At 44.5% G+C, this 27,118-nt stretch overlaps 1 protein-coding gene across 1 annotated transcript in view; it reads left to right on the top strand.

Annotated features, from left to right (window-relative positions):
- LOC147751132 (uncharacterized) overlaps positions 1–25,906 on the top strand; it is a 64,772-nt gene extending 38,866 nt beyond the window's left edge. The window contains exon 4 of the mRNA XM_086937844.1: positions 23,173–25,906. Coding sequence (XP_086793970.1) covers positions 23,173–23,230 — 58 coding nt within the window. The 3' untranslated portion in view covers positions 23,231–25,906. The remainder of the gene's footprint in view (positions 1–23,172) is intronic.
- The last annotated feature ends 1,212 nt before the right edge of the window (positions 25,907–27,118 follow it).

The following is a 27,118-nucleotide window of genomic DNA, read 5'->3' as shown; positions in this document are numbered from 1 at the left end:
ACCACGAGAGGCAAAAAGAAAAATCTCAAGTGGCAAGACCAACAGCCCAACGTGCAAACGAGAAGCATGGCCTCTGCACAACCGGCACCGAGCAAGTAGATTCACTCATAGTGAACCTGACAACAATCACCCTAACCGAAGACCAGCAAAATGTCCTTAACAAAGGACTTGGATTTGTGCCAACGCCTACAACTGATCGTTTCAAACTCAAATGTGAAGCAGCAGAGTTCTGCAGAACCCTAAAACTTAAAGCTTTCTTTGGCAATTCCGACAACCCCTCGATGGAGGGAGATACCAATCTCAGAAGAAAATCTAAATTCTGTCCTCCCCCTGCTGCAGTACCAATCGAAGTTCAAACCTTCGAACAAGCCATAATGAAAGGAATCGACAAATTGGACAAAGACAAAAAGGTCTACCACAACATGAGCAAAAAAGAAAAACAGGCTTTGCTCGAATTAAGAGACAATGAGAAGATTATAATTAAACCAGCTGATAAGGGTGGCGGGTGGTAATCCTTACCAAAGAAGGATACAATGAACAATGCCTGACTTTATTGTCCAACGAAACCTTCTACAAACAACTAGATGTGGATCCCACTGAGAGATTGACCAATACAATCGCAATGATGGTACACGAAGCAGAAATGAATAGATGGATTTCGAAGAAAGAGGCCGAATTTTTAACACCAAAAACACCCAAAATACCTTTCTTCTACTCATTACCTAAAACCCATAAGAACAAAACACCTCCACCTGGACGCCCGATAGTCTCGGGAATCGGTTCCTTACTCGAGCCCCTATCCAAATTTGCTGACGAGTTCTTAAAACCATTGGTACAAAAGACACCAACATATCTTAAGGACACTAGAGACCTGCTGAACCAGATTGGAGATGTAAATTTTGACCAAAACAACATGCTACTGGTAGGGCTGGATGTAGAATCCCTTTACACCAGCCTACCTCAAGAAGACACTCTAAAAATGTTGGAGGACTTGCTCTTCAAGCTTGATTGGACATACAAAACCCCACGTCACTTCATACTCGAATGCTGCAGACTTGCATTGCAAGAAAATTACTTCGAGTATAATGGCCAATTGTTTTTACAATGCCATGGCACCTCCATGGGGAGTGCGTTTGCGCCTTCGGTGGCGGGACTCTACGTGAGCCGCCTTGAAGAAGAAAGCATCCTTCACGAAACCAACCCATACGTTTCCAGTATAAAATACTGGAAACGTTATATTGATGATGTTCTCCTTATCTGGGATACCAAAATTGACCTCCCAATATTTTTGGAATGGCTAAACAGCAGAGACCGCTGGCTAAAATTCACCTCCACAGCACACAAGGAGACAATTGATTTCTTGGACCTCACCATATTTGTGGAAAACGGGAGATTGGAGACAAAAACATTTACTAAACCAACAGCTAAAAATTGTTTGTTGTCCTATCACAGTTACCATCCCCGTCCCCTGCGTGACAATCTCCCATATAGTCAATTCCTGAGGCACAAACGGAATTGTAGCAAAAAAGAGGACTATAAAAAACAAGCAGACGAATTGAGCCAAAAACTCAAAAAGAGGAACTACACATCATCAATAATATCGAAATGCAAAAAAAGAGCCTCTAACCAACCTAGAGACTGTCTACTACAAAGTATACAAAAAGAACCAGTCAAAGATCTCGTCACCTGCGTGACTACGTTTTGCCCAGCAACCTATGAGGTGCAGAAACTAATAAAGAAAAATTGGCAGATATTGACCTCTGGAACATTAAACTGGCCAAAGCCGCGCTTTGCCAACAAAAGAACCAAGAACTTAAAAGACTTCCTTGTACACACAAGACCTAGAAAAACACCCTTAAAATCTACAATCAGAGATGTACATATGATGCCAGTCACTGGACATTATCCATGTGGCACGTGTGGAGTATGTAAGTTCACGTCGAGTACCAAGACCTTACAGTTAAATGACAATCTCAAATGGACTCAAAGGAGCCATACTAACTGTAACTCCTCACACGTGATATATCTGATCACATGCCCTTGCCAAAAGCAGTATGTTGGCATGACGTGCAGGAAAGTCAAACTCCGCATAGGGGAACACCGGAGCAATGTCAGATTAAAAAAGAATACAACCAAACTGTGCACCCATTTCATAGAAGCGGGCCATACATGTGATGAGCTGAAGTGGACAGTACTAGAAATGCTTGAAATCAAGGATCAAAACGCAGAACAAGTTCTTTTTAATAAAGAACAGAGATGGGTTGATCGCCTTAAGACTGATGAAATAGGAATGAATGACCACATTCCGTGGAATCACCTTTACTAAAAATGTACTCCATCTGTAACTGTTACTATACTGCATCTCAGAATTTCACATGAATATGTGGTCAAAATATAGGTTTCAGGATACGTAAAAGCAGGTTCCGTAAGTCTAATACACTAGCCTACTATAGCGGCCACATAAACAACTGGTCCTTCCTTTGTGTCGTTGGCCAGTACAAAAGACCAGCAATTCATGACCCGCCCACAGCCGGGGGCAGAGTCAGCACAAGGCTCACAGATTGATGCCGCATGGGTAAGAATGGCGTTCTTTGATTTCTCCCGAAGAAATGAGGTAAGATGACGGCCAATAATAACCTGAATGAATATATATTATTTCGAATGTAGAGTAAATCCAGATGCGACTCTGATTCCCTGTTGGATACAAAACTACTGAAAACACCAGGTACCTTACGGGTTTTCTTTGGGGTGTGCATGGAGTTGGTAGCACAAACCACAAATGTTGTAAACCCCTTTTGTAAAACCCAGGTCTCCCAACACCCGCGATTCACTGAACACGCGAGTCGTTTATTATATAATGTATTGACTCACAATCGGCGATATGTATTATTACCATGCCTTTTTACTTTTAAGCCTAAATTGTTGCAACTGTCCGCAATCACCTCTATCGACTTTTGAATTCCGCGCCAAATCATTCACCCGCAATAGACTTGTAAATATGCTATGTCACAAAGAACCCCGAAAAATATAAAGCTTGGAAGTGTTTGCCCGTAGCTTCCAAACCCATGAGTTTTCTCCTACGTACTCACTCCACGAGAGTCAAGCCATAATTAGGTTTACTCCCGTCTTCGCATTTAACAATGCTACTACTTATAAATGTCTGCCTTAACCCAGTTAACGCACTGTTGTTACAATGACTTTATTGATTTCTTTCACAGATCGGAAATTCCATTGTGTTATTTTCACCATACACATAAAGGGTGTATGAGTTATACTTTTTGTTCATATGTTTTTTGTTTATGTCCTGACGAAAGCTCCACTGACCCTCTGTGGGCCCGAAGAGCTGAAACATGTCGACTCCTGTCAAAAGTGATATGGTAGTTTAGTAACTCAACTACCTCAATATCCGAATCTCTTTTAACATTAGTGACTAGTCCAATTTTTTAGATTAAAAACCAAGTCCTCTAGGCTAAGTCATTATTTTTTAAAAATATTCCTTTTTTCATTTCTGGACACTTCTGCACACACCAGAAGTAGCCTCGGGTGAGGCAGGCATACTGCACGTCAATCGTTGACCCTATGACTATGCCAAGACTCCTGATGGGGCGGATGAAAAGATATACCGCTATAACAACTCCAGGATGTCTATGAGGGTTTTCGATAAAAACTAATGGTTTTTGCAGATACCAGTGTCCGTTCTCTTTTGATTAACAGTTACCAGTTAAGGGGAAACGAATGGACTCTCTCTCCTCTTCCCTCCCTTTTGTTGGATGAAATATCCCCTTAGGAATCCTCCACGTGTGGTGATTGAGACGTTCTCTCAGTTCAATATACCGACACAGAGGTTCGTGTTTGAGGAAATGTGTAAGGTTTTGCGTGACCAAATATCAGTTGATGCATCTGAAGAAACGATGTCTGCTCTAACTAATCTTCAGCTTTAGTTTGCGAGCGGAATGATAGTGGGTAGCAATGTTCAACATGCTGTTGAGCAGTTACTGTCTTTTCGTCCCTCTATAATGCCTCAAGCATTGTTTGTAGAAGATATTGAGGGACCGCTAGAAGCGCCTGGTCAGTATCCTATGCGCGAAGTTCCACCAGTGTGGATGCCGGGTGATGCTACTCGAGCTCCACCGATTCTGCCACACTTTCAGAGAGTGTGGATACATCTTCCGTGGAAACGATCGGAAGTTTTGCAGGTAAAGCAATCTTTGCCTGACCCTCGCAAAAATCCTGCAGGGTACTATAAAGAATTGTCTCAGTTAGTAGATGCTACGATAATGAATCTTGCTGACATCGATATGTTGTTTGGTAACGTAGTTCCGCAACCAGTTTGGGCGAAAATTCGTCAAGAAAATCATGCAGCAGAGTTGGGTGGTGACTGGCCTGCTCTTGTGGCAGCAGACACCCGTCAAATTGGTGGGGCTAAGCCTGAACAGCTCATTACCGATCTCCCCCAGAGAATAATCACTCTTATGAAGACACTTATGCCAGCTATGAAGGTGAATTGGGACAAGTTGTCCGCTTGCAAACAAAAGAAGGACGAGAGTGTCTCTGATTTCTTTACGAGATTTGAGGAGGCATTCATCGATCATAGTGGTCAGGATATGGGTACTGAGGGAGGTCAGAGGTTGTTCGTGGACAAATTTGTGTCCAATTTGTTACCGGACTTAAGCAACAAATTGAGAAATTCTGAGAGTGCGTGGGCTGTTTCTACTTCTGCTCAAATATTGGCTGCGGCCCAATATTATGAGAATAGAGAGAAAGAGGAAAATCATCGTGCCGATAAAAAGACGAAAGAGTTTTAAAACGAAAGTGCTGTTGCAGCAGGCGTATCCTCCACGTTCGAATCAGAACGATTCGCAACAGCGGAATCGATCGCAGTCTCAGTCGAATAGGTCACAATCCCGAAATGACTCCTCTTCTGACAGATCTTCATTGGGGTACAATCAGTGTGCCTATTGTAGGAACGAGGGTCATCTGAAATTCGATTGTCCAGTCTTGCGTGATATAAACAGTGGCAATTCATCTAGAGGAGGTCGTAGCGGCCCCCAACAAGCATCACGTGGTAGAGGTCGTGGTGTTCAAACTGATCGTTCCAATAATTCTTCCGATTCTAACAATTGTTTTGATCAGCGTGGATCATCACAAAGCAGATCTGCTCAGTATAATGTAGACGATTATTACGTCGATCACAACATCGACGATGGTAATTACTAGGACAGCCATAGACAAAGAGAGGGAGTAGTATCAGTTCCGGTCGATCAGAGAGGGCCTTACGTCGCAGTTGCCACCTCGGGCGTCGTTGAGCCTTTTCTGTTGGACACTGGTGCAGCGAAAAGTTCCATCATGCATTCGAAACTCCCTGGCGCATCCTTGTCTGGCTTAACAAATGTTTCCGTTGGATTCTCTGGCGCCCCTGTTAGCAATCCGGTTTCATGCCCTTTGCCACTTACCATTGGGCCTCGTGAGCTCAAAGCTCCCTTGATTCTGACTACTGGTTGTGGTGAGAATCTTTTAGGCCTGGATTTGCTGAAACGTCTGTATGCGACTTTGTATTGCTCTCCTGCGGGGGTTAAACTTACATTGGGGGAGAAAGTTATCTCTCCTATGTACTTGTCCCTCGACAAGCTTCCACCGGAATTGAGTTCTCTTCCTGCATCTTTGTGAGCGACAGGTCCCAATGACGTGGGCCTGCTTGATATCTCCCCTTATGTTGTTCATTTGAAATCTAATGTGCGCTTGCCACGTATTCCCCAGTATCGTATCTCCCTTGATGGTGCACGGGCGCTGTTGGCAATCATCTACGATTTGATTGAGAAAGACGTCATTGAGGAGACTCGGGGAAACTTGTGCAATAGTCCTGTGCTACCCATTCTGAAGCGCACTGATCCATCTAAGCCTCCTGTTTATCGTTTTGTTATCGATTTACGGGAGGTGAATAAAATTGTGATTCCTCAGTTCCCTGTGGTGCCTGACATTACGGCTCTACTGACTCTGATTCCAGCTTCCGCATCTTGGTTCTCAGTGATCGATCTGAAAAATGCGTTTTTCAGCATCCCGATTGCTGAGGAGAGTAGAGACCTTTTCGGTTTCTCTCTTGGTGGCCGCAGCTTTAGGTTTAATCGCGCTCCTCAGGGCTACTGTGAGAGTCCATCGATATACAGTCAAGCCTTGAAAGGCCAACTTGATGCGTTTGTGTTGCCGGCCGGTGCGGCCTTGATCCAATATGTCGACGATCTATTGGTGGCTGCAGACACTCAGGACATTTGCAAAATTGCTACGGTGTCGTTGTTGCAACATCTCTGTGACTTACATCACAAGGTGTCACCTTCTAAACTGCAATATTGTTGCCAAGAAGTAACCTATCTAGGTCACTTATTGTCAAAGGAGGGAAGAAGGTTGACCCCAGAGAGAATTGCAGCGATTGCTCGAATGACTGCGCCAACGACTCAGAGAGATGTGCGTGCCTTTTTAGGTATCACGTCATACTGCAGGCAATGGATTCCAAATTTTTCATTGCTAGCGAAACCATTAGTGGCTCTTACGTGCAAGGATGTTCCAACTCCTTTGCCATGGACGGAAGAATGTCAGAAAAGTTTTTCTGAACTGCGTGACGCGTTGTGTTCGGCTCCTGTGTTAGGTACCCCTGACTACAGTAAGCCGTTTACACTATACGTTCACGAGAGGGAAGGTTGTGCGTTGAGTGTCCTAACGCAACAATTCGGCGGTAAGCAGCGTCCATGTGCATATTTTTCCTCGACCTTGGACCCAGTAGCTAGAGCATTGCCGAGTTGTTTGAGAGCAACAGCGGCAGCTGCGGTGTCCATCCGACAATCTGCAGGATTGGTCATGGATAATATGCTTACGGTGATGGTTCCGCATGCAGTTGACACTCTTTTGAATCGTACGAAAACTCAACACCTGACGAGTGCAAGGTTGTCTGGCTATGAGTTGACGCTTTTGGCAAGTCACATTCAAATAAAACGTTGCAACGTCCTGAACCCGGCGACTTTGTTGCCAATCAGTATGGAATCATACGAAGTAGCACCTCATGACTGCTACTTACGAATGGAGGAAGAAACGAAAGGTCGTGTGGACCTGAAAAATACACCATTGGAAGATCCCGATGGGACTTTGTATGTGGATGGGTCGTGTTTTAAGTTACCGAATGGTGACGTAACGACTGCGTATGCTGTGGTGACATTGAGTACTGTTGTGGAAACTGCGAGATTGAATCAGAATTCTGCTCAGGCGGCAGAGCTGATTGCTTTGGCTAGAGCGTGTGTGTTGTCGAAAGGGAAACGGGTGAATGTGTTTACCGACAGCCAATATGCTTTTGGCGTCGCACATAGTTTTGGACGATTGTGGCGAGAGAGAGGTTTTATGACGTCGCATGGCACTAAGATTCAGCATGGACAGCTTGTGAATGATCTCTTGGATGCACTTACTTTGCCTGAGCAGGTGGCGATTGTTAAATGTAGTGCGCACCGAAAGGTGACAGATGATGTTGGTCGTGGAAATGCGTTTGCGGATGAGACTGCTAAGGAGACTGCCCGGAACCTTAGCACAAGAATGTATGTGACGAGTTCGGTTAGGTGGCCTACAGAGACTGGTATGTGTGAGGACACCATCGAGAGTGTGAAAGCGATTCAGAACGAGGCCACCGAGACTGAAAAGACGAAGTGGAAAGAGAGCACGGGAAAGTTGGATGCGAACGGTTGTTGGATCGATTTGTCGGAGAACAAGAGGTGGATGTTGCCAGATGCGTATGTACTAGCTGTTGTGACGATGGCACACGGTTTAGCACATATTAGTGCGAAAGGTATCTGTAAGTTGTTGTCCACTGTATGGAAGAATGACGGTATTACTAAGTGTGCTGAGAGATTGGTCAAGAATTGCATGATATGTATGATGTACAACCCTGGTAAAGGAACCCCTACACCTCCTGGCCATTTTGCTCCCCCTTCATGTCCCTTTGAGGTAATTCAGCTAGACTTCATCCATATGGAGCGATGCAATAACCTGAAATACGTTTTAGTTGTGGTTTGCGCATTCTCCCGATGGATCGAAGCCTACCCTCTCAAAGATAACACTGCTCTGTCCACTGCAAAAATCCTACTGAAGGAATACTTCCCTCTGTATGGAATGCCACGGATTGTATGGTCTGATAATGGAAGTGAGTTTGTGGGGAGTGTGATGAAGAGTGTGTGTAAGGGCCTTGGAATTACTCAAAAATTCCATAGCGCCAATCATCCCCAGTCAGCAGGTTTGGTTGAAGGGTATAATGGCACCCTTAAATTGAAGTTAGCGAAGATTCAGGCTACGACTGGTCTTTCGTGGCCTGACGCTTTGCCTCTAGCTCTTCTGTCAACTAGGGCGACTGTACACTCCCGAGTAGGGCTCAGTCCCTACGAAATAGTGTTCGGCCGTCCTGCAAATGTTTGGGGGGTCCCTAGACCGAGTGTGTATTCTGATCTTGAGTACCCAATGTTGATCGATTATCTGCATGATCTGACTGCTAAACTGAGGTTAATTCACCAACAGGTTTTTGAAGCACTGCCGACGCAGACGGAGGGTCCAGGCCACCAGCTCCAGCCTGGAGACTGGGTGGTAACACGCAACTTTGGACGAAAGCGCAACCTTGAACCCCGCTTTACTGGACCCTACCAAGTGCTCCTTGCCACGAGGACTGCTGTTCGATTGGAAGGACGGAAAAACTGGGTGCACGCCACCCATACTAAAAAGGTACCTATACCTTTATCAGCAGACTCGTGGGTGAGGAAGGGCATTGCTTCGTCTGAAACGGAAACTGTGCAGACCTTCGTCCCTTTTTAGCGACGCTCAGCCTGTTGGAGAGCCCTCAGTGCAGCAGAACGACATTGTTGAACACTAGCCATCGAAAAGCTCAAGATCTGAACAATTGACTGATCAGCAGAACTCTGTCCCACCATCGGATCAGTTGTTTGACGAACAGACACGTCCTGGGAAAAGCCGCTATTTTCTGCGATCCAATACCAAAGACTAATAAAAGCTTTGCTTTCCCCTTTGACATCTACGTTACCCCATTGACACCATTCAGTCTGAACACACTCGTATAATTGTGGGTTTTTGTAATATTGTGAGTTTGTTTCCATATGTGTTTTTGCTTCCACAGCTAGAAGATTTTGTATATATTTGTAAATAAAAAATACCTTACATCCGGGTGGACCGTAGGGCCGCGCGGGTACTTCCTTCTGGTTAGTAGGTCTTGACACTAGGTCGAAGGCCGTCGGTTACTGGGAACTCCTGGGGATTGACTACTGCTACACAGAACGAAGTGCGTCAAAAACGTTGCGGACGGTTTTAGAGGATGGTATTCTCTAAGCTGGTGGATTTGGAAAAAGCTCAGACTCAAAGATTCAAGTTGCAGCAAATTACTCGTACAAAATGCTTCATGTTTCAGGTGTTCCTTCTGTTCTTAACTGTTTCTTCGCTATTGGTGGGTGGGGTGTATTACATGATACAGTCGTTCTTGCCTTCTGCCTCACCTACCCCTACTTCTGAACCTAAACCTACATCCACTGTTTCTCCTCATTCCTTCCACATCCTACCTCAACACGAGCAGGTCCGACGTGCGGAATTTATGAATAATTCCTTTGTTCAGCTCCTTCATCAGCATCAGTTGGTGGTTAACACTACCAATTGTTGGGTGTGTGGGTTAATGCCACATACCACCGATAAGGGAATTCCATACTTGGTTCTTCCTTATAGTTCCCAGGGTTCAGCTCGAGCATTCCAAACAATGTTTCGAAGTGCACTAGATTCCTACCCCAATCGAGAGCCACGTCCTCCGCACTTTGGTCCCGGTCCGTACCACAAGCCTTTGGCCATAGCGATTGCTGATTTAGATAGGGATATCTATGAGCCGTCGCTCATCCCAGAGGAAGAGGTGCAAGCCTATAGGGATCTGAGTGAGGCTGAGTATAGTGCGCTCGTGGGTGAAAGACAGCTTAAAAGCTTGTCTCCAATATGGATCGTACCCCACCTTGGTAATTTCTGTCTAAAAGGTCGTGGCCGAAGCCCGAGAGCTCATCTTGGAGAGAGTGCTTGCTCCGAGACGTATGTCTTACCAATGCTCTCTTCCCCTGTGTTTCTGACTGCCAAGGGTACGTACTTTGTCTGTTATGATCGTGCATATACATGGTTGCCCCTTGACTTTGCGGGCACATGTTATATTGCAAACTTGTTGCCGCCGACTTTTACAGTTGCCTCCGATTACCACAAGACTCGAATTGTGAGGGGCGTGATTAGCGAAGAGGACACTGCCGGTCAAGAGGCAGGAGACTTTTTCAAGGGTTTCTTTCCGTTTTGGGGACCTATGGTCAATAGTAGGAACCTGAGACAGTTGACTCGAGTGGTGGAATCGACAGCTAATATCACTGCCAGTGCCCTTGGTAATATCACAGCAGAGCTACAGGCGGATAGGCTTATGACGTTACAAAACCGTATGGTTTTAGACGTTGTCTTAGCAGATCGAGGTGGAGTATGTAAGGTGATCCATTCGAGCTGCTGTATTTTAATTCCAGATAACGCTCCGACTGTCTATCAAGCTATCTCAAAGTTGCATAAGATCTCTGAGTCCATACACGTGGACGTAGGGGATTGGACGCTACTTGGGTGGTTTTGGGGCCTAAGGTCGACTTGGGGTTGGAAAATTCTGATGATCATTGGGGTTGTTGTAGCATTCCTGTTCACGTGTTGTCTTTGTGTGCAGTGTGGTCCTGCCTTATGTGGCCTCTGTGCTACGACGTGTATAAGACAGCCGCCTGTTACCAAAGGAACTCTGATGGATAGAATTATGTTACAGCAACATCTAGATGGTCTGATGAATATCGAGTATGATTCCGACTAGTGCTTGCCTACATGAGGGCAAAAGGAGCGTCTGAGGTTCCGTGACGATCGCAAGTGGTGTTTTTGACTCGCACGAATATGGTCGAGTCTGGTATCTATGAACCGCAAATGACGAGTTTAGTGGGTATACGCGTCTTCGTTGTGCTAGCCTAAACCGTTCGTTTGTTTCGTGGGTTTCTTCATCTGAACCCACGGGTTCCATCTTAGATACAGCATCCATTTTGTTTCTTGCCCTCAAGTAGCCAGCGAACGGACGCTGTCCGCTTCGCGACCCTGGGATTCCCAAGCTCCTGCGGAAGACACGTTTCCTTTGAAAGTGTCTTTATGATGAGGGGGATGGCACCGTAAGGCAGATGGCCCCGCTCGAGGCTCATCTTGCCGTGCCGCTCTATTGTCTTAGCTGTGCATTCATTAAGCACGTCCCCATTGATGCCTGCAGCTCGTGTTTCCCGATACCACCCCTTTTTACACCCTTTCCGATCTCCCCACTGTTTCTGTCTTCCTCTGCACCTGTTCCTGTCTCTTCCTCGATTCGTTTACTACTGATTGGAATGTACTAATGGTGGGAAGATGGGCTTTTACAGTTGGGAACTACCAAACGTTTCTGTACTTATGTTCCGGGACCTGAATACATGAAAGCAACCCCTTATGGTCTTTACGATGGGAACCAAGTTGTAAACCTTTGTGCACCATGTTATCCTATGCATGAAAACTGTATAAAAAGGAGCGATCCACAGGTACAAATTGAATCAGACTGCTCGAACCTACACATGCTGTACTTCTTGTGACTTCTGTGTTCCCTGCAGTAATAAACCTCGAATCCTTGACGCCGAAGGAAGTGTCCCGTGTCTCTGTCATTTGTACGCCGGAACAGGTTACCCACAAAGGTTTTAGGTGTTATCCCTGGCACCGCTGGGTCTTAGCACAACCCAGTCCTTCAAATCGGGCAACTATTCTTAAAGTGACCTTCCTCTCTACAATAAGCGCACTGATTAGGGCCTAGCGGAAGTCGCGGAGGAAAAGACTCAGGCTTCTGTAACAATCTCTGAAACTGTGGGGGCTGCTGAAACTGGGAAGATTGCTGAAACTGACGCTGATTAGGGCGAGGCGGATATGCCTGTTGTAGAAGAACCTTTGTTTTTAATTCTTTAGTCTTCTTTTCTGCTTTATCCTTCTTGCTTTATCCTTCTCATCTGTATCTCTGTTCTCATAGTATTGTGCAGTTGCCAATATCTGGGCCGAAGAAGAAACAGCCCATGAACTCTGAGTCCTTAAACTTATTAGAAAGCTCAGGAAGCAAATTAAAGACAAACCTATCTACGAACAACCTTTGACCACCTTCTGTACTCATGTCCTGACCACTATGATCAATGAATGTTTCCTCAAACCTGGTGAAGAAATCAGACACACTCTCATATTTCTTTTGTTTGCATGCTGCTAACTTGTCCTAATTCACTCGCATAGGAGGCATCACGGTTTTCATTAAATTAATAATTCTACCTGGTAGATCTGCAACTAAAGGCTCGGGTTTGGCCCCTCCTACCTGCCGACCATCTGCAGCAGCAATATTAACCCATGTATCTCCTAACTCTACTGCATGATCCTCGTGACGGATCTTTGCCCACAAAGGTTGAGGAACTACATTACCCAACAACATATCTATGTCAGCTAAATTCATAACACACGCATCAACTGTCTGGGACAACTCTTTATAATAACCAGCAGGATTTTTACGGGGGTCAGGCAAAGTCTGCTTAAGAGCCAGGACCTCAGCTCTCTTCCAAGGAACATGTACCCACATTTGCTGAAAATGAGCTGGTGCAGCCGCAATACCATGAGCGGCATCAGTCAAAACTGCCTCTCTCCATACAGGGGGAACCTCTCTCATCGGGTACTGCTTCACTTTTCTCCTAACAGAAGAATCAGGTTCAAACAACGACTGAGAAGGAAGTCTACACCAAAATGTAAGAAGCGTCTCTACCGCTTCCTCAACATCGGGACCCACTATCGTCCCTTTAGCAAATTCAGACTGAACATTAAGTAGTTCCAATGGAATTGGACTAAATTCATTTTCTGCCCATTCTTCACGGAGGAAAGTACACATAACATCAAAAACATACCTTTGTTTTGGTGCCTCCCACTGCAGGAAGACATCCATAACCATTTGTGGACTATACTTGGAGGCATTCAAAACCCATCTACGAGCAAGGAGATCTAACACTGTCCGCTCCTCAGAACTAGGGAGCTGACTACGCGTTTGTTTACGTGCAGAAACAGGGGTCATATTCAGTGACCCAAAGAAAGGAGACAAAAGGCTAGTGACAGTCTCAGTCATTCGTTGTCGAGCAGAAGGAGAAGAAGTTGACATGAGGACAGGAGACAAAGTCTTTTGAGGTGACAGAGACGTAGAGTCAGTAGCAAAGGAAGTCTAAGTTAAAGGAGAGTAAGGCAAAGGAGTTTGAGGCAAGGCTGGTTGCAAGGCTGGCGGCACTGGAGGGGGCTGCGACGGGGGAGGAAGAACCAACTGTGGAGGAACGGGTGGCTGGGCAACAACAGGGAGTTAAACAACTGGGGGTCGCGGAGGTGCCGTAGCACTCTGCACATAAGGGGGTGGTAATCTCAACAAATGCGACATCAAGGGATCCTTTTCAGGGTCATTAGTCACATTTGGAAGAAGAGGTGGCAAAGCCGGGTAACATTTGTCAATGGCCATGCAATGTTGTCTATCTGACACCTCAATCGCACGATCTTCTTCCTCTTCTTTAAACTGCCTAGCAGCTTGTATTATCAATGTTATGTTATGTTATGTTATGTTAAATAAATTTCTAGAGCGCAACTAAAACCGTTAGGTTTCTTGGCGCTGTAATGGAGAGAGCAGATGAGGAAACAGAAGAAACAGTTATTTATAGGATTCAGTGAAAAGAAAAGTTTTGAGGGAGGATCTGAACTTGGGATAAGGAGAGGACAACCTAAGAGGGAGGGGGAGGGAGTTCCAGAAGGTGGGGGCCAAAAAGGAGAACTTGAGGCCGCCGTGTTTCTTCCTCTTGTATCTAGGGACTGATAACAAGGCTGATTGGGATGACCGAAGAGTTCGAGAAGGAACATACGGGTGGAGGAGAGAAGAAATGAAGAGGGGACCATGACCAGCGAGGGATTTGGAGATGATGCAGCCAAGCTTAAATTTGCAGCGGGCAGCAACCGGAAGCCAGTGGAGACTTTTTAAGAGAGGGCGGACATGTTGATCTCTAGGTTGAAAATGGATCAGGCGGGCAGCCTGGTTCTGGATCAACTGAAGCCTCCTGAGTTGGTAAGCAGAAATGCCTACATATAGTGCATTGGCATAGTCAAGCCTAGACATGACTAGCGCAAGCAGGGCCAAGATAAGGGCCTCGGATGTAAGTAGGCGGGAGATTTTCCGTATTTTCCTGAGTTGGAAATGGCTTGAGGAGACTACCGCGCTTATCTGGGGCGTCATAGAAAGGTCACTACTAATGACGACTCCCAGGCTTTTGGCACAATTGGCAGGGCAATATTCTATTCTTTCCTATCTCTCTTAGCTTGCCTAATTTCTCGCTGTTTGGCTTCCTTACGCCAGAGGCGGAAAGAGTCAAACATCGCCGGCCGGGCTTTCATCTTAAATAGCGCAACTTCTAGATTGTCTAAAACATCTGATTCGAAACTACCATGTTGGGGCCATTGTAAGATACCATCTTCGTATAGCGGACCCATACTTCATTAAACGTAATGGGACCCACGCCATGCTTTGAATAGAGCTCATAAGTCGGAGTTCCAACCAGAGGTATCGGATACGAGCCATCAAATCGGGAATCCCTGTTACAACTACAACAAAACCATTTCCTAAATTTGCTAAGACAGGCATCTTATAGCTCACTAATCTAGCTTCAAACTTCAAGGGGTTATCAAAAACGATATACTCGCAAATTTACGAGCCCCTCGGCTTCGGTATTTGCAAAGACCGAATCAAAGAAACCCAAGAAACAAAACAAAGTCGTGGGAGCGACCCACTTGTACTTAACCAAAATGTCTGTCACGCCACCAGAAGACCGTCTAAAGTCTTGCCTTACAAATCATCACAAGACGGTCCAAGGCAGGGCGACAGTCAGGGCAGCAGTCCTTCGTAGCCGTCGGAAAGGGGAAGCTTTGCAGTAAAAACCTTCAGTCCACGTTCGACATGCAGGGGTCGATGAAGTGGGGGCCCTCCTCCAGAATTTCCTCACGAATCTTCGGGCTTGGACCGGTACCACTGAAGTCGCCCCACATTGGGCGCCAGTTGAAGAACCGGTTTTTAAACCCAGCGGCACCAGGGGCACGCACAAAAGTCTTCGGATTCACCTGTCTTGGTATACAGAGACACGGAATACTTCTGGGTGCCGTCAAAGACCATAATTTATTAGCTGCGGCTAGTAACAGTGATCCTGGAAATACATCACGGTGTAAATTCTCAGGAGACTGCTCAATTTTCTAAGGCGAAACATCCCTTTTTATACCCAATATTCACATTATAAATGGACACCCACTGCACCAAATTCTAACCAATAAGGTACATTTTCAAACAAAGTATCACATGACAGAAAACTCAGTTTGCAATAACCTAACCCAAAGTAAATTATTAAGAATGTCCCAAATCCAATCTCCACAAACCGGACAAACCCATAATTGAAAGCACAATGCATGTAATGAAGAAACATAGAAAGGAAACAATGACAGATAACGAGCAAGATAAGGCATGTTTAAAGAAACTAAAAATTAACGATGTCCTGAACATTGATTGGCAATCTCAGACAACGATCAATCAATGAAATTGGCTTAGCAGGGTCAGTTTCAGGTGAAGGAATCAGATCCTTACAGTTCACCTTAGAGTCAAGAAGAACCTAGTTAATGTATACCGGTACGAAAAGGCCAGGTCGCTTTATTCGTTCGACCACATTCATCGGCCTACGTGATGGCAACACAAAATGGAGGCACGGACAAAATGGAACCCATATTCGAGACAAAGTCTCTGAATACGTAATGAACTCGCTAGTTAACGTGACGAATTCACTCCATATTAGCCGAACTTACTAACTACGGTACGACATCACCAAAATCGTGACGGAACCATAACCTCACGGGACAAGATAGGATTTGCAGAACCTCACCTCTTAAACATCTCCTTAATTGCAACTCAGAGTTTGACTCAAAGCCAATTTTGCGACTCAGTATGGCTTTTCCAACTTGGAAAATGGATTTTACTGAATAGAAAAAAAGCCATTTGCAGTTGCAAACCCTATGATTTGGGGCCCATATGTATGAAGGTACCCATTTGCGAATCTCAAATAGTGATTTTTAAGAAATCGCTATTTGAGATTTGCAAATTGGTATATATGTAGAAAATCGAATTTTTTTGCGATTTCTTAAAATTCCATAATTGCTATTAGCAAATTGCGAATCGCAATTATGGAATACTTTTCCATTCATTTCTATGGACCAGGAGGCCCATAGGAATGAATGGGAAGTTATTCTCAATTTGCGATTCGCAATTTGAGAATCGCAAATTGAGAATAATTTCAAGGGTGCAGGGGTGTCCAAAGGACACCCTGTTGCACCCCGGAAAACAGCATGGGTGCACATGTGGTATGTGCTTCACGGTGCACTTTGAAAAATGCAAAAAAGTGCATTTTTCAAGGAATTCGCAAATTACCACCAACTTGAAGTTGGTGGTAATTTGCGATTCCTTAAGGTCAATTAGCAATTTTTTTTGCATGATACATTGCATTTAAGGAATCGCAAGGATTTAAGGAATCGCAAAATTTGCGATTCCTTAAATGCAATCGCAAAATAAGGAATCACAAATTTTGCAATTCCTTATTTTGCACCCAAATTCTTTCATACATACCATTTAGCGAAAATGAGTTCACAAACGCCGAAATTCTGCGAATTTCGGCGTTTGCGAACTCATTTGAGCTTTTGCGATCACAAAATAGCTTTGGACCTCAGAACCTTATTTATTTTATTTTGGCCCATTTTAATTAACCCGACTCCATTCTAACGTTGTTCAAAGCTAAACTATAAAGTTATTTGTTCAAAGAAAATGTGATTTTATTTTTAAATTAATTGTGCTGTTCTCCTGCCTCTGTGTCAAGTAGGAAGCGTCAAACTCACATGATATCAATCAACAGAGCATTATTTTCAAGCTGTATATGTAAACTGGCTGTAATCAATGGTGGCTTCTGACTTTGAAAGTGGTGGGGCAATAAGGTGAATACTGGAAGTCTCATGGCGAGTTACTGTGATAAAATGTGCGATTCAGCACACTGTTAGACTCTGAGTCCTGAGGTTAAATCCTCCTTCCTCATGGAGTCACGCTACTGGAACGTTACTGTGTGTGCTGGCAGGGGAAAAACAAACCTTAGATAAACAGCCAATCCAAGCACTGTTCTTATGCTGCTTATAGTACTAAACAGGATAACAGCAGGGCTTGGATTGGCTGGGGTACACAGACATGCAGGGGCGGCTTATCCATATTGGCAGAGGGATTCACCCCACTGCTTTCTCGCAGTGCGAGAAGCAAACTCAAAAAATGGTATAAATACCATTTTATGGTTCTGCTTCTCACACTGCGAGAAAGCAGAAGAAGGGTTTGGTTGTGGGCAGGCGCATGGGTGAGTTGGGGAAGAGTGGCTAACCCAATGTTGGGGTGCTGACTGTTTGGTCACCTCCAGGGCCGACCAAACAAGTCATGCACACTCTCCTGCTTTCTGCATGTAGGCTGCATGCGTGACGTGATGCTGGACCGACCGCCGAAGGTAAGTTTTTATTTTTTATTTAAAATTACCCCGCGGGACCACTGCCCCCCACCTGTAAGTCATGTCGGCCTCGATGGCAGACCCAACTCTCCATTGAAGGCTGACGGGGCTGTGTATTCGCCTACGCAGCTCCATGCTAGGCTTTAATGAGGAAGACTGAACTGCGCATGTCAGATTGGCCACCACAAAAATACCTGTCAATCTGACATGCACAGCTCCTTTAAAAGCCCCAGCTGCTCATCCCACCCACCTACGGCTTTCATCAGACCACCATCCCCGCCCCATAATGAAGAAAGAATGGAGGTACGGGGCTATTTAAGCATTTTTTTTTAACTAATGAGCCCGGGATGCAGTGGCTTACAGAAGTAGCGGGTCAACACCCTTGCGCGCCTGTGAAGGAACCGCCGCTGGCTGTAATCACTAGTCCGCTCTTTCATGCATGACGTAACCACCTCCCTACATTACAAGAACAGTATAATCGTCAAACCTTGATGATTGATTAAGGATTCTTCTTTACAAGCTGAAGGAAAAGTTACAGGTCATGAGTAAGCGCAACGTATTTGTGCACCAAAATACACAATGTGGAGTCCACCTCTGTGCACATTTGTTGCTCCACTGATCCCTTTATAGATCGAGTGTCCATTGTACTGATTGAACTCTAGCTCCCAGTGCTAACCTCTCTCTTGTATTCTCACTCTGAAGAATGCATGTTCTTTTAGCATTACTGCCCTATGCAGATGGCACCCACAGCTGCCAATTCCCTTCCCTACAATTGTGGGTCATACCCAAAGTCACTGCATTTAGCAATGATTTTAATTCAGGTAAACATGTTTTGCTTCATATCACAAAAGTGCACAGAACCAGAATGCCGCATTTTGATTGGATTATAGTAGGTCGTTATCTACCAGGGAAATTGAGAGCAGTGGTGCAGCAAGGATGCCTTGGCCCTGGTCCAAGTTATGAAAGTTGTCCCCTCATATCTTGTGTTGGTATTAAAAAAACATCCATCTTTGGCTGTGCTCGCAGCCCTGTGCCCCGGTGCCACTGCACCTGTTGCACTGCTAAGGACCCCTGACTCATCATAGACACAATTCACATATGCGTATACCTCATTGTACATAACAGTCATCTGCGATGATGAACACATATTGCCCAGTGTGAGGATATGTAAATAATAATAATCATTGATGTACGTAAAAGTAAACTACAAATATAGAAAAAAATAGAACATTCTTCTTCCATTTATTAAAGCACTTATGAGATGCATTTCGTTTTTCTGTGAGCTTGTATATACAGGAATATGGAAAAATAATCGTTGCAGCAGGACAAACCAAGCTTGTGTATACACAGACTAAACATACACTTAGATAAACACGATAATACATTCAACCTGCTAATAGTTATCTTACTCAAGCAAAAATGCATTGTTTCTTTTTCTACAAAAGATATACTTAGGATAGTTATAGAATGTGAAACACACTGCATTGTATCTGCATCAGTCATGTTTTGAAGTGCAATCAGAACATCTCGAGCGCAAGCAAAACAGGAAATCACATACACATGTCTAGGATGGAAGGGGGGCTGTTTGTTGGATGGTGGGATTGTTAGCATGAGCACTCGTGATGAACCGGATCTCATCACGGAGAGCAGCTGTTTTATCCAGGGTTACATTGGGAAGTAAAGAATGAATATGGCCAACAGAAGATAGAGTACAAGCAATACAGTAAAAAGTTCATGTTATGCTTACACATTGTTGTCATGGGTGCATCAGAAAGCAGTAGAAAGCCACGTTGGTTCTGCCAGTGCCTTTTGTTCTTATTGTGCAGTGTACAAGCACTAGCAAAAAAAGCTTGTGCGGTACAGCATGAACAAAAGGTAAAAATGTGCATCGAAACAGTTGCTGGCAGCCGACTCTTTTGTGGGTGTTTGAATGTGACATGATGCATCTGCGGGATGTGGGCGCCATTTTTTATTATTTGCTGATCCGAGATGGATCAGCAAATTTGAAAAAAAGAGAAAATTAATTAGTGCAAAAGTGCTTTTATTTATAAAAAAAAATCAGAGAAGCCAACATCTATTTGCTGGCTTACCCTCCCCAAAAAAGCTACAATTAAAAATATTTAAAGGAGTATGGGTTGGAGGCTAAGGGGGCAATGCAGGGGCAGTCAGGGTAGGAGGTGGGGGCAAAAAGTGGAAAGAAGCACAAAAGGAGGGAGCAACAAGGGTGGCAAAAGGAGATGTACACGAGGGAGAGAACAAAACGGGCAATTGGAGAAGCGCACAGGTGGGAGAAACCAACACGGAGCAAGGGGAGAGAGAAGCACATGGATGAGAGTGAGCAGCATGGTTGTGGGTGTGCAGAGAAGCACACGAAGGACACCTGTAAAACACACACAATGTCATGAAGTACTTAAGCAAAAAGGAAAAACGAGTCCCCTAAAACTTCAGCAGTGGAACGAAACAACTAAAAGGCTATGCTCCAGGAGAGGTATGCACACTAGATGGACAAGGCAAGCCATCAAATGAGAGGCAAGCAAACGAAAGTGACATTAAAGCCAACCAATCGTAAGCAATGTGTGGGCTGTAAGTTCTTGTAATGTGTCAATAGATCTTTTGCAACCAGAAATGGTGCACTGCCTGGAACACTTAACCTAAAAGTGGTGGCTACCTATTCACCAAAAATATTGCAGCTATTTTATCCTTCCATGTCTACCTAAAATATATTCCATAGGAAACATATGATGAAGGTCTGAGGCAAGATGGCGGCCAGTCTCCTGGTCGAGTGAGCCAGCACTGGGTCATCCAGTCATCCACTATGGACCCTTCAGATGCCCCAATCATCCAGAGTACAACTTATTTGGGCGTTAAAATCACGGCTGCAGTAGAGCAGGTACCGGATATAAACATCTTACCCATAATAGACACTGTCAATTCTACTCTCCGCAGGTTGGACAACTTACATCTGACGTTATTTGGCAGGAGGAATGTATTAAAAATGTTGATCTTGCCAAAATTTCTGTATATTTTTAAGACTATTCCTTTGGAATTCACCCAGGCCAGCCTTTACAGTGCAGAAAGATGTTGCAATGTTGTGTGGAGAAGTGTGGCTCAATGGTTAGAGCAGGCAGACCTCGATGCAGAGCTCTGGCCAGGGACCAGGGTTCGATTCCTGCCTCGGTGGGTCTCGGGCTCATTCCCCTGACCGGATATTCTCGCCTCAGTGCCTATTCTGATCATAGGTCCCACGCTGCAACTCTGGGCAATAGCTTGCTTAGTCTCCACAACGACCCCCACAACGCGAGGGATGCCTGGCCTGCACCATGGGGGTGCCCAGGAGTGGACACTTCACAGGGAAAGCCAGGAAGGGTTCCCTTGCGGTATTCATACAAGCGCTGGGAAACCCACTGCGGGTAGCTGTGCGCAATACAGTACAAAAAAACAATAGGTTTTTATGGAGTTATCACCTTCCTCGAAGGGCTGCTAAATGGATAAGGCTGCCTTTGGACAGGGGTGGGTGGGCAGTTCCTAGTTGTACAATTGGGCTGCGCTTCTGCAACATCTTTCTCAGCCACTCTTCGGTCTGCGGGCCCCACTTCCACCAGCACTTAGTCCTTCTATATTCGAGATAGGTTTAGGGGAGGAGGATAAGCGCATTCTCTCCTCAGTCCTGGAGTCCAGCTACTATAAAAAAACTAAGTTTAAGGTGATTAAAGCAATGTATTCAGACTGGAGGAAGGTGCGTCGGAAATGGCTGATCCCTAATATTAATTTCTATACACCTTTGGCAGCCGCTAGGCTATTGCCTTCTATTTTTCAGGATGCAGTCACAATTAGGTGGAGATCTCATGATATTTTTACGTTGGGGGATTTAGCCTATGATGGCAATATGGCTTCCTTTATATCTTTGAAAGATAAGTTCGGTTTGGACACGCACACATTTTTCAAATACTTACAGTTACATAGCTAAATAGGCAACCACTTGCAAAACTCTCCTACTGCGCTTGGGAAAATCACACTCATGGATTTGATCCCGAGGAAGGCTCGTATTGGGGCTCTTTATCAGAACTTATTGGCGGGCCTCCCTGACGATCTTTCCTCCCAGAACTCAAAACTGGATATTAAATTAGGAAAAGTTGGCACAGACAGCGTTTCTGCTTTGGAGCTTTCAAATTTGGTTTTAATATCAGGGAGCCTTCGCTCCAAAAGCTTTATGGCGCTGTTCGACCTGTACTATACCCCGGCTAAAATATCTAAATGGGGAGGCGGTTGGGCTCAGTGCTGCCCAAGATGCGGTCTACCGGCAGCCAATGATATACATATGTTTTTTTCATGTATTAATTTGGGCGAATTTCTTCTAGATATACAATCATCCATTAACAACTCCATAAAAATTTCTGTTGTATTTTCCTCGGAGCTGGTAATAATGGGTTCTGAAACGCAAACTGTTAGATCAGCTCATGAATCCGCGTTTCTCTGTATTGTAATGGCATTAGTACGGTTATGCATAACCTCTGAATGGATTAACCCGGTCCCTCCTACATTTTTGAATTGGAGAGCAAGGATCTTAGCTCTGTATAATCTGGAATCAGCTGTGTTATTGAGAAGTGGTAGGAGGAGACGTTAGAGGGGCTTGAAAATATGGGCACCATTTAGGAATTGGTTGATTAATTCGTTTTTTCGTACTTTTGATTTGTGCTAAACTGCTGTTCGTCATTTTTTTACTTTAATGTGTATTACATATGTATTCTATTGTGTTATAACTGTCATGACCGAAGTGTCAATTTTTTCTCTTTTCTTTGAGTTGCTTTTTAATCTATGTTTCGAAGCTTATAATAAAAAAAAAAGTAAACATATGATGAATTAAATCTAATATATTATGGGCTTAAATTACATTAGTGATTTATTCAGAAGGCTGAGCAGTACTTAGACGATTGTCTTTGTGCAGGGATCTGTGGTTTCTATCCAGGAACGTACTACCTCGATGAGCGCACCTCTTGCATTAAATTATTTAAAAATCAGCTTTTAATGTGTTTTGAGAAGCCTACCCAAGCTCATCATTTAATATATTAGAATTCACTAAATGCCAGGCTGCTCTCATTCATGTTTCCCTTCCCTCTTTTTAGTTTAAGGTGGACAAGGGGTGGGTGGGGAGGGTGGAGGGTAGGGTGAGGGGGTATGTTGGGGAGGAGATTTTCAATCTTCCACTAGACCCTTCCCTTGTTTATTCCGTGGACCCGCTCCATGCCTATTACCAACAGTAACTATGTAACGCAACTTTATTGTCTCTTTTGCAATGTATCTGAGGAGCCGAGGGTCTTGGGTTATTGTTTGTTTTGAAATCAATAAAAAGATTTAAACCATAAAATATTAGAATTAATTGTTTTGTTCTATCATTCCTATAAAGACAATGTGCCATACGTTTTGTGAAATTCATACTATGAAACTAAAAATCATTTTTTTATCTCTTCCCTACAAGGAACGAAATGGAACAAGTTGGCAAGTTTGTCTCCTATTGTGGACAGCCTTTCAAATAACAGATGGCACAGAATGAAGAAGACATTTGCAGGCATTTTGACTGTTGAGCATCATTCCATACTCACCTGAGCAAGGCCAAGGTGGGAGCATTGAAGTGAAAATGTATTCGGATTTGCTAAAATCTCCTTCCTCTACCAAGCACACACACATCAGAGTACACCACCTGCAATGTCACATTTATTTACCACTAAATTACTCTGTGTTTACCAGCCTTGGTGCATATTTTGTCACGGGCTAGACCGCTTGCAAATGCATACACTATTCAAAAGAGCCTACATTTACAATTATTATTTATATAATCCTGCATCTCCCAGATGCGGGGTGGTCAGTGTACCAAATGGCAGACACCAATAACGTAAGCATCTTCTTAAAATTACTTAGGCCTCTTAAAATTAGAGGCATTGTAGGTGACTAGGAGGCATCAGTGTTTTGTCTGCAGGGTGAATCTCTCCTTCAATAAAATTTAAATAGAGATTATTTGTGCATATAACACATTAAAGTCTTTATTTTGCTGTAAAGAGGCTTTTAATGCTCAAATGCCAGTATAGATTGCATAGATTTTATCGAGTCATGTTGTCACTGTCTTAAGAGCATTCTTCATTGTTAATGGGTAGGGTAAAAGATTACCATGGCTTTAGATATCAACATACATTTCACTGATTTTAAGATGACTATACCCTGCAATAGATGACAGGGCAGCACCTCTATAAGGGAAAAATAGCTGTGATGTTCGAGATCAAATATATGTTTCAGCAGAGTTATTGAGGTTTTCGTTACAAAACGTACTACACCATTACTTGTGCCCATGTTTCTCAATATTCCAGCTTCCTGTATGGTAGCGTAAAAAGCAGTGAATGCAAAAGTAATTACACCCCCCAAATAAAGCAACCCCTTCCCAATATGGAAAATTTTATCTGTGAAGATTAAGGGGCAGATTTATAAGCCCCTTACGCCACAGGTGCGTCACTTTTTGTGATGCACCAGTGGTGCATTTTACTACCACATATTTACAAGGACAGGAAAAGCCACCCTGCCACCCACGTCCTTGTGAAAGGGGAGTTCCATGGGTGTTGCTGTGGGTGTTCCCATGAAACACCCATGGAACCAGACATGAGAAATCGTAAATCAGGAAATGTGTCTGAATGGTACGCCTCCCAAGGGAGGCATAGAGAGGCACAATGAGGAGAAATGTATTCATTTATCCTAGTTGTTTTACTCTTTCTATGGGTGCTGCATTCTGCAGCTCCCATGGAAAGAGGAAATCACCTCTGGTGATTGTTTATGCACTGGAAGGTGTCCCTTCCTGCACATAAACAATCTCCCCACAATGAAGTCATTCTTGCACCATGGTGCTAGGGGGCCTGCGCTGGCGCATGGCAGCAGTTTGTCCGCCAGCGCAGAGGGAAGCACAGAAATGCAACATATTGTTGTAAATATGTTGCATCTCTGTGTTTTGAAAGTGACTCAGTGCGGTGACGGCAAATGGCTTGCGGCACTCACTGAGTCACTTTTATTGTAAATCTGCCCCTAAGTTACTAACCTTCGTTAAGACTCTTTCTGGTAGCTCTGTCTAACTGCAGATTCCTCACCTTTAGAATTTTCCAGGGCACCAAACTTAATCCCGGAGTTGTCTTAGTAGTACTGCCATGTGCAGCTACGTGGCACTGTGTAGCTCCACACCGCCCCCAGAAGGGATGAAGCAAAGCTGCATGTAAGTGCAACCTCTGCATGCTGATGTCAGTTCCATGCTTTACTCTTTTCGTGTCTTCAGATATAGACCATTAACAATTGTCATTGCCAGTCTGCATATCTATCACTCGGGAACTTTTTAAATGGTAAACAACATGAGGCCACTCTACTAAATGGGGAGGGCAGTGAGGAATCTGCGGTTAGATAAAGTATCCACCAGGAAGAGCGTTACCAAAGGTAAGCTATGTGTTCTACTGATGGATATTTCTAACCTCAGATTGCTCACCTTTAGAATAGATATGAAAGCAGTACCTCCCAAACCTGAAGGGTCAATGGAGAGGACGCAGAAACAAAAAATCTTGCAGGGCCGAACAGGCCAAATGCTTTTCCCGTAGGAACCAGTAGTGCTTCGTGAATGTATGCACTGAATACCATGATGCAGCCCAGCAGATGTCAAGGACAGGCACTCTTGGTACCAATGCAGTGGTAGCAGCGTTAGCCTTGGAGGAATGGATCCTCAGTCCCACTGGAGGCTGCTTCATAGCCAGTGTGTAGCACATAATAATGGATAGGATTATCTCCTTCAACAGTGTCCTGTCATGCACTGCTTTTCTTTTTTCACCCCAGAGAATTGCCACAAAGACCTGGTCGTCCATCTGTTGGTCATTTGTAAGATCGAAGTCAAAGCCTAAAGCAAGAGTTCTCAGCTCCAGTTTGTCTGGAAAAAAGGTGGTGTAGGGCAGTTGCACAGGCAGCGGCTGAAGTTTACCCACACAGGATAAAGTGATCAGAATAAGGAAGGGCATCATTTTAACCAGAAGATACAATGAGCAGCTGTACACCGGCTTGAAGGGCGAACATAAAAGAGAATTCAGGGCTAAGTTAAAGTCCCACTGCGGCATCAAAAATGGTTGGGAGGGGACATGTAAGTCAAAGATTTAATTAACCTCATGACAACATGTGATTTAAACAAGTATGATTGGTCTAATAAACAAAAAAAAGGCAGAGAGGGCCAACAAATAACTTTTAACAGTGCCCTCTGCAAGTCTTTGCTGGGCCAAAGACAAAACAAACAATAAAACATCCGACAGCTTGGCTTAAACAAGGTCTGTTTTGCGGATTCCACACTAGGTCACACATTTGTCCCAGCAACCGACATCAATTGGTGAAAGAGCGACTGGCAGCCAGCATGACATCCACAACTTCAGGTGGTAGATCAAATGCAATTGTCCTCCACTGCTCAATCTCCAAGCATGCAGTTGTCGTTTGGACAGGTTCAGGTGAAGGATCCTGGCCTTCTGCTGGGATAGGAGATCCTCCTGAAGCGGTAGCCTGATCAGAGGGCAAACGCACATGGCCAGACGCTCTGGGTTTCACACCCCTCTGACCAAACCTAGAGCACTTAGTTGACTTGGGTCCTGTTGTTTTTGACCTTTTTCAGATCTCAGACTAGGATAGGCTGGGTGGGAAGATGCACAGGAGTTGTGTGTTCAACTACTGCCACAATGCATTTCCTAGTTATCTCTTTGCCGAAACTCCAATGTACAAAACCATTGACAATGAGTGTTCTCAAGGGAGGTGAAAAGATCTAGTTAGGGTTCTTCCAACTGCTGGAAAATGCTCTGCACCACCTTGGAGTGCAGATGCCATTCATGATCCACCAGACACTAATGGCTGAGCTCATCCTTTGTGGCATTCAAAGATTCAGCCAGATAGTCCATGACCAGGGAAGATCTCTGATGCTCCAAAGCAGCAAGGCTTCTTAGTACAGGGCCCAAGTCCACATTCCTCCCTGCTTGTTGCAGTGCCACTTGGCAGTGGTATTATCCATGAGAACCTGCACCAGCCTCCCTTTGATAGAAAGCAGAAAGGCCTTCAACTGTAGCTGAGTGGCCATTAACTGCAACAGATTGATAGGGAGCCAAGTTTTCACCACAGACCTGAGTCCTCTGATCTCCACCTCCCCCAGATGGCTTTCCAACCCTGCAGTGATGCATTTGTTACTACCGTCAGGTCTGGATGGGGAAGGGAGAGGGGTCTGCCGCTGGTTTGATTGCAGTCAATCAGCCACCATTGTAAATAGTGTGCAGCCTCCTGCAAAATCTCAATGGTATCTGAAAGTTTTTTTTGTGCTGGGCCCACTGAAATTTGAGATTCCATTGCAGATCCCACATATCCCATCTGGCATAGTCATCTAG

Source organism: Lissotriton vulgaris, chromosome 1_1 (genome assembly GCF_964263255.1).
Source record: "Lissotriton vulgaris chromosome 1_1, aLisVul1.2, whole genome shotgun sequence".
Classification (NCBI taxonomy): Eukaryota; Metazoa; Chordata; class Amphibia; order Caudata; family Salamandridae; genus Lissotriton; species Lissotriton vulgaris.
The sequence above is the reverse complement of the archived record's forward strand: the minus strand, read 5'-3'. Positions and strand labels throughout refer to the sequence as shown.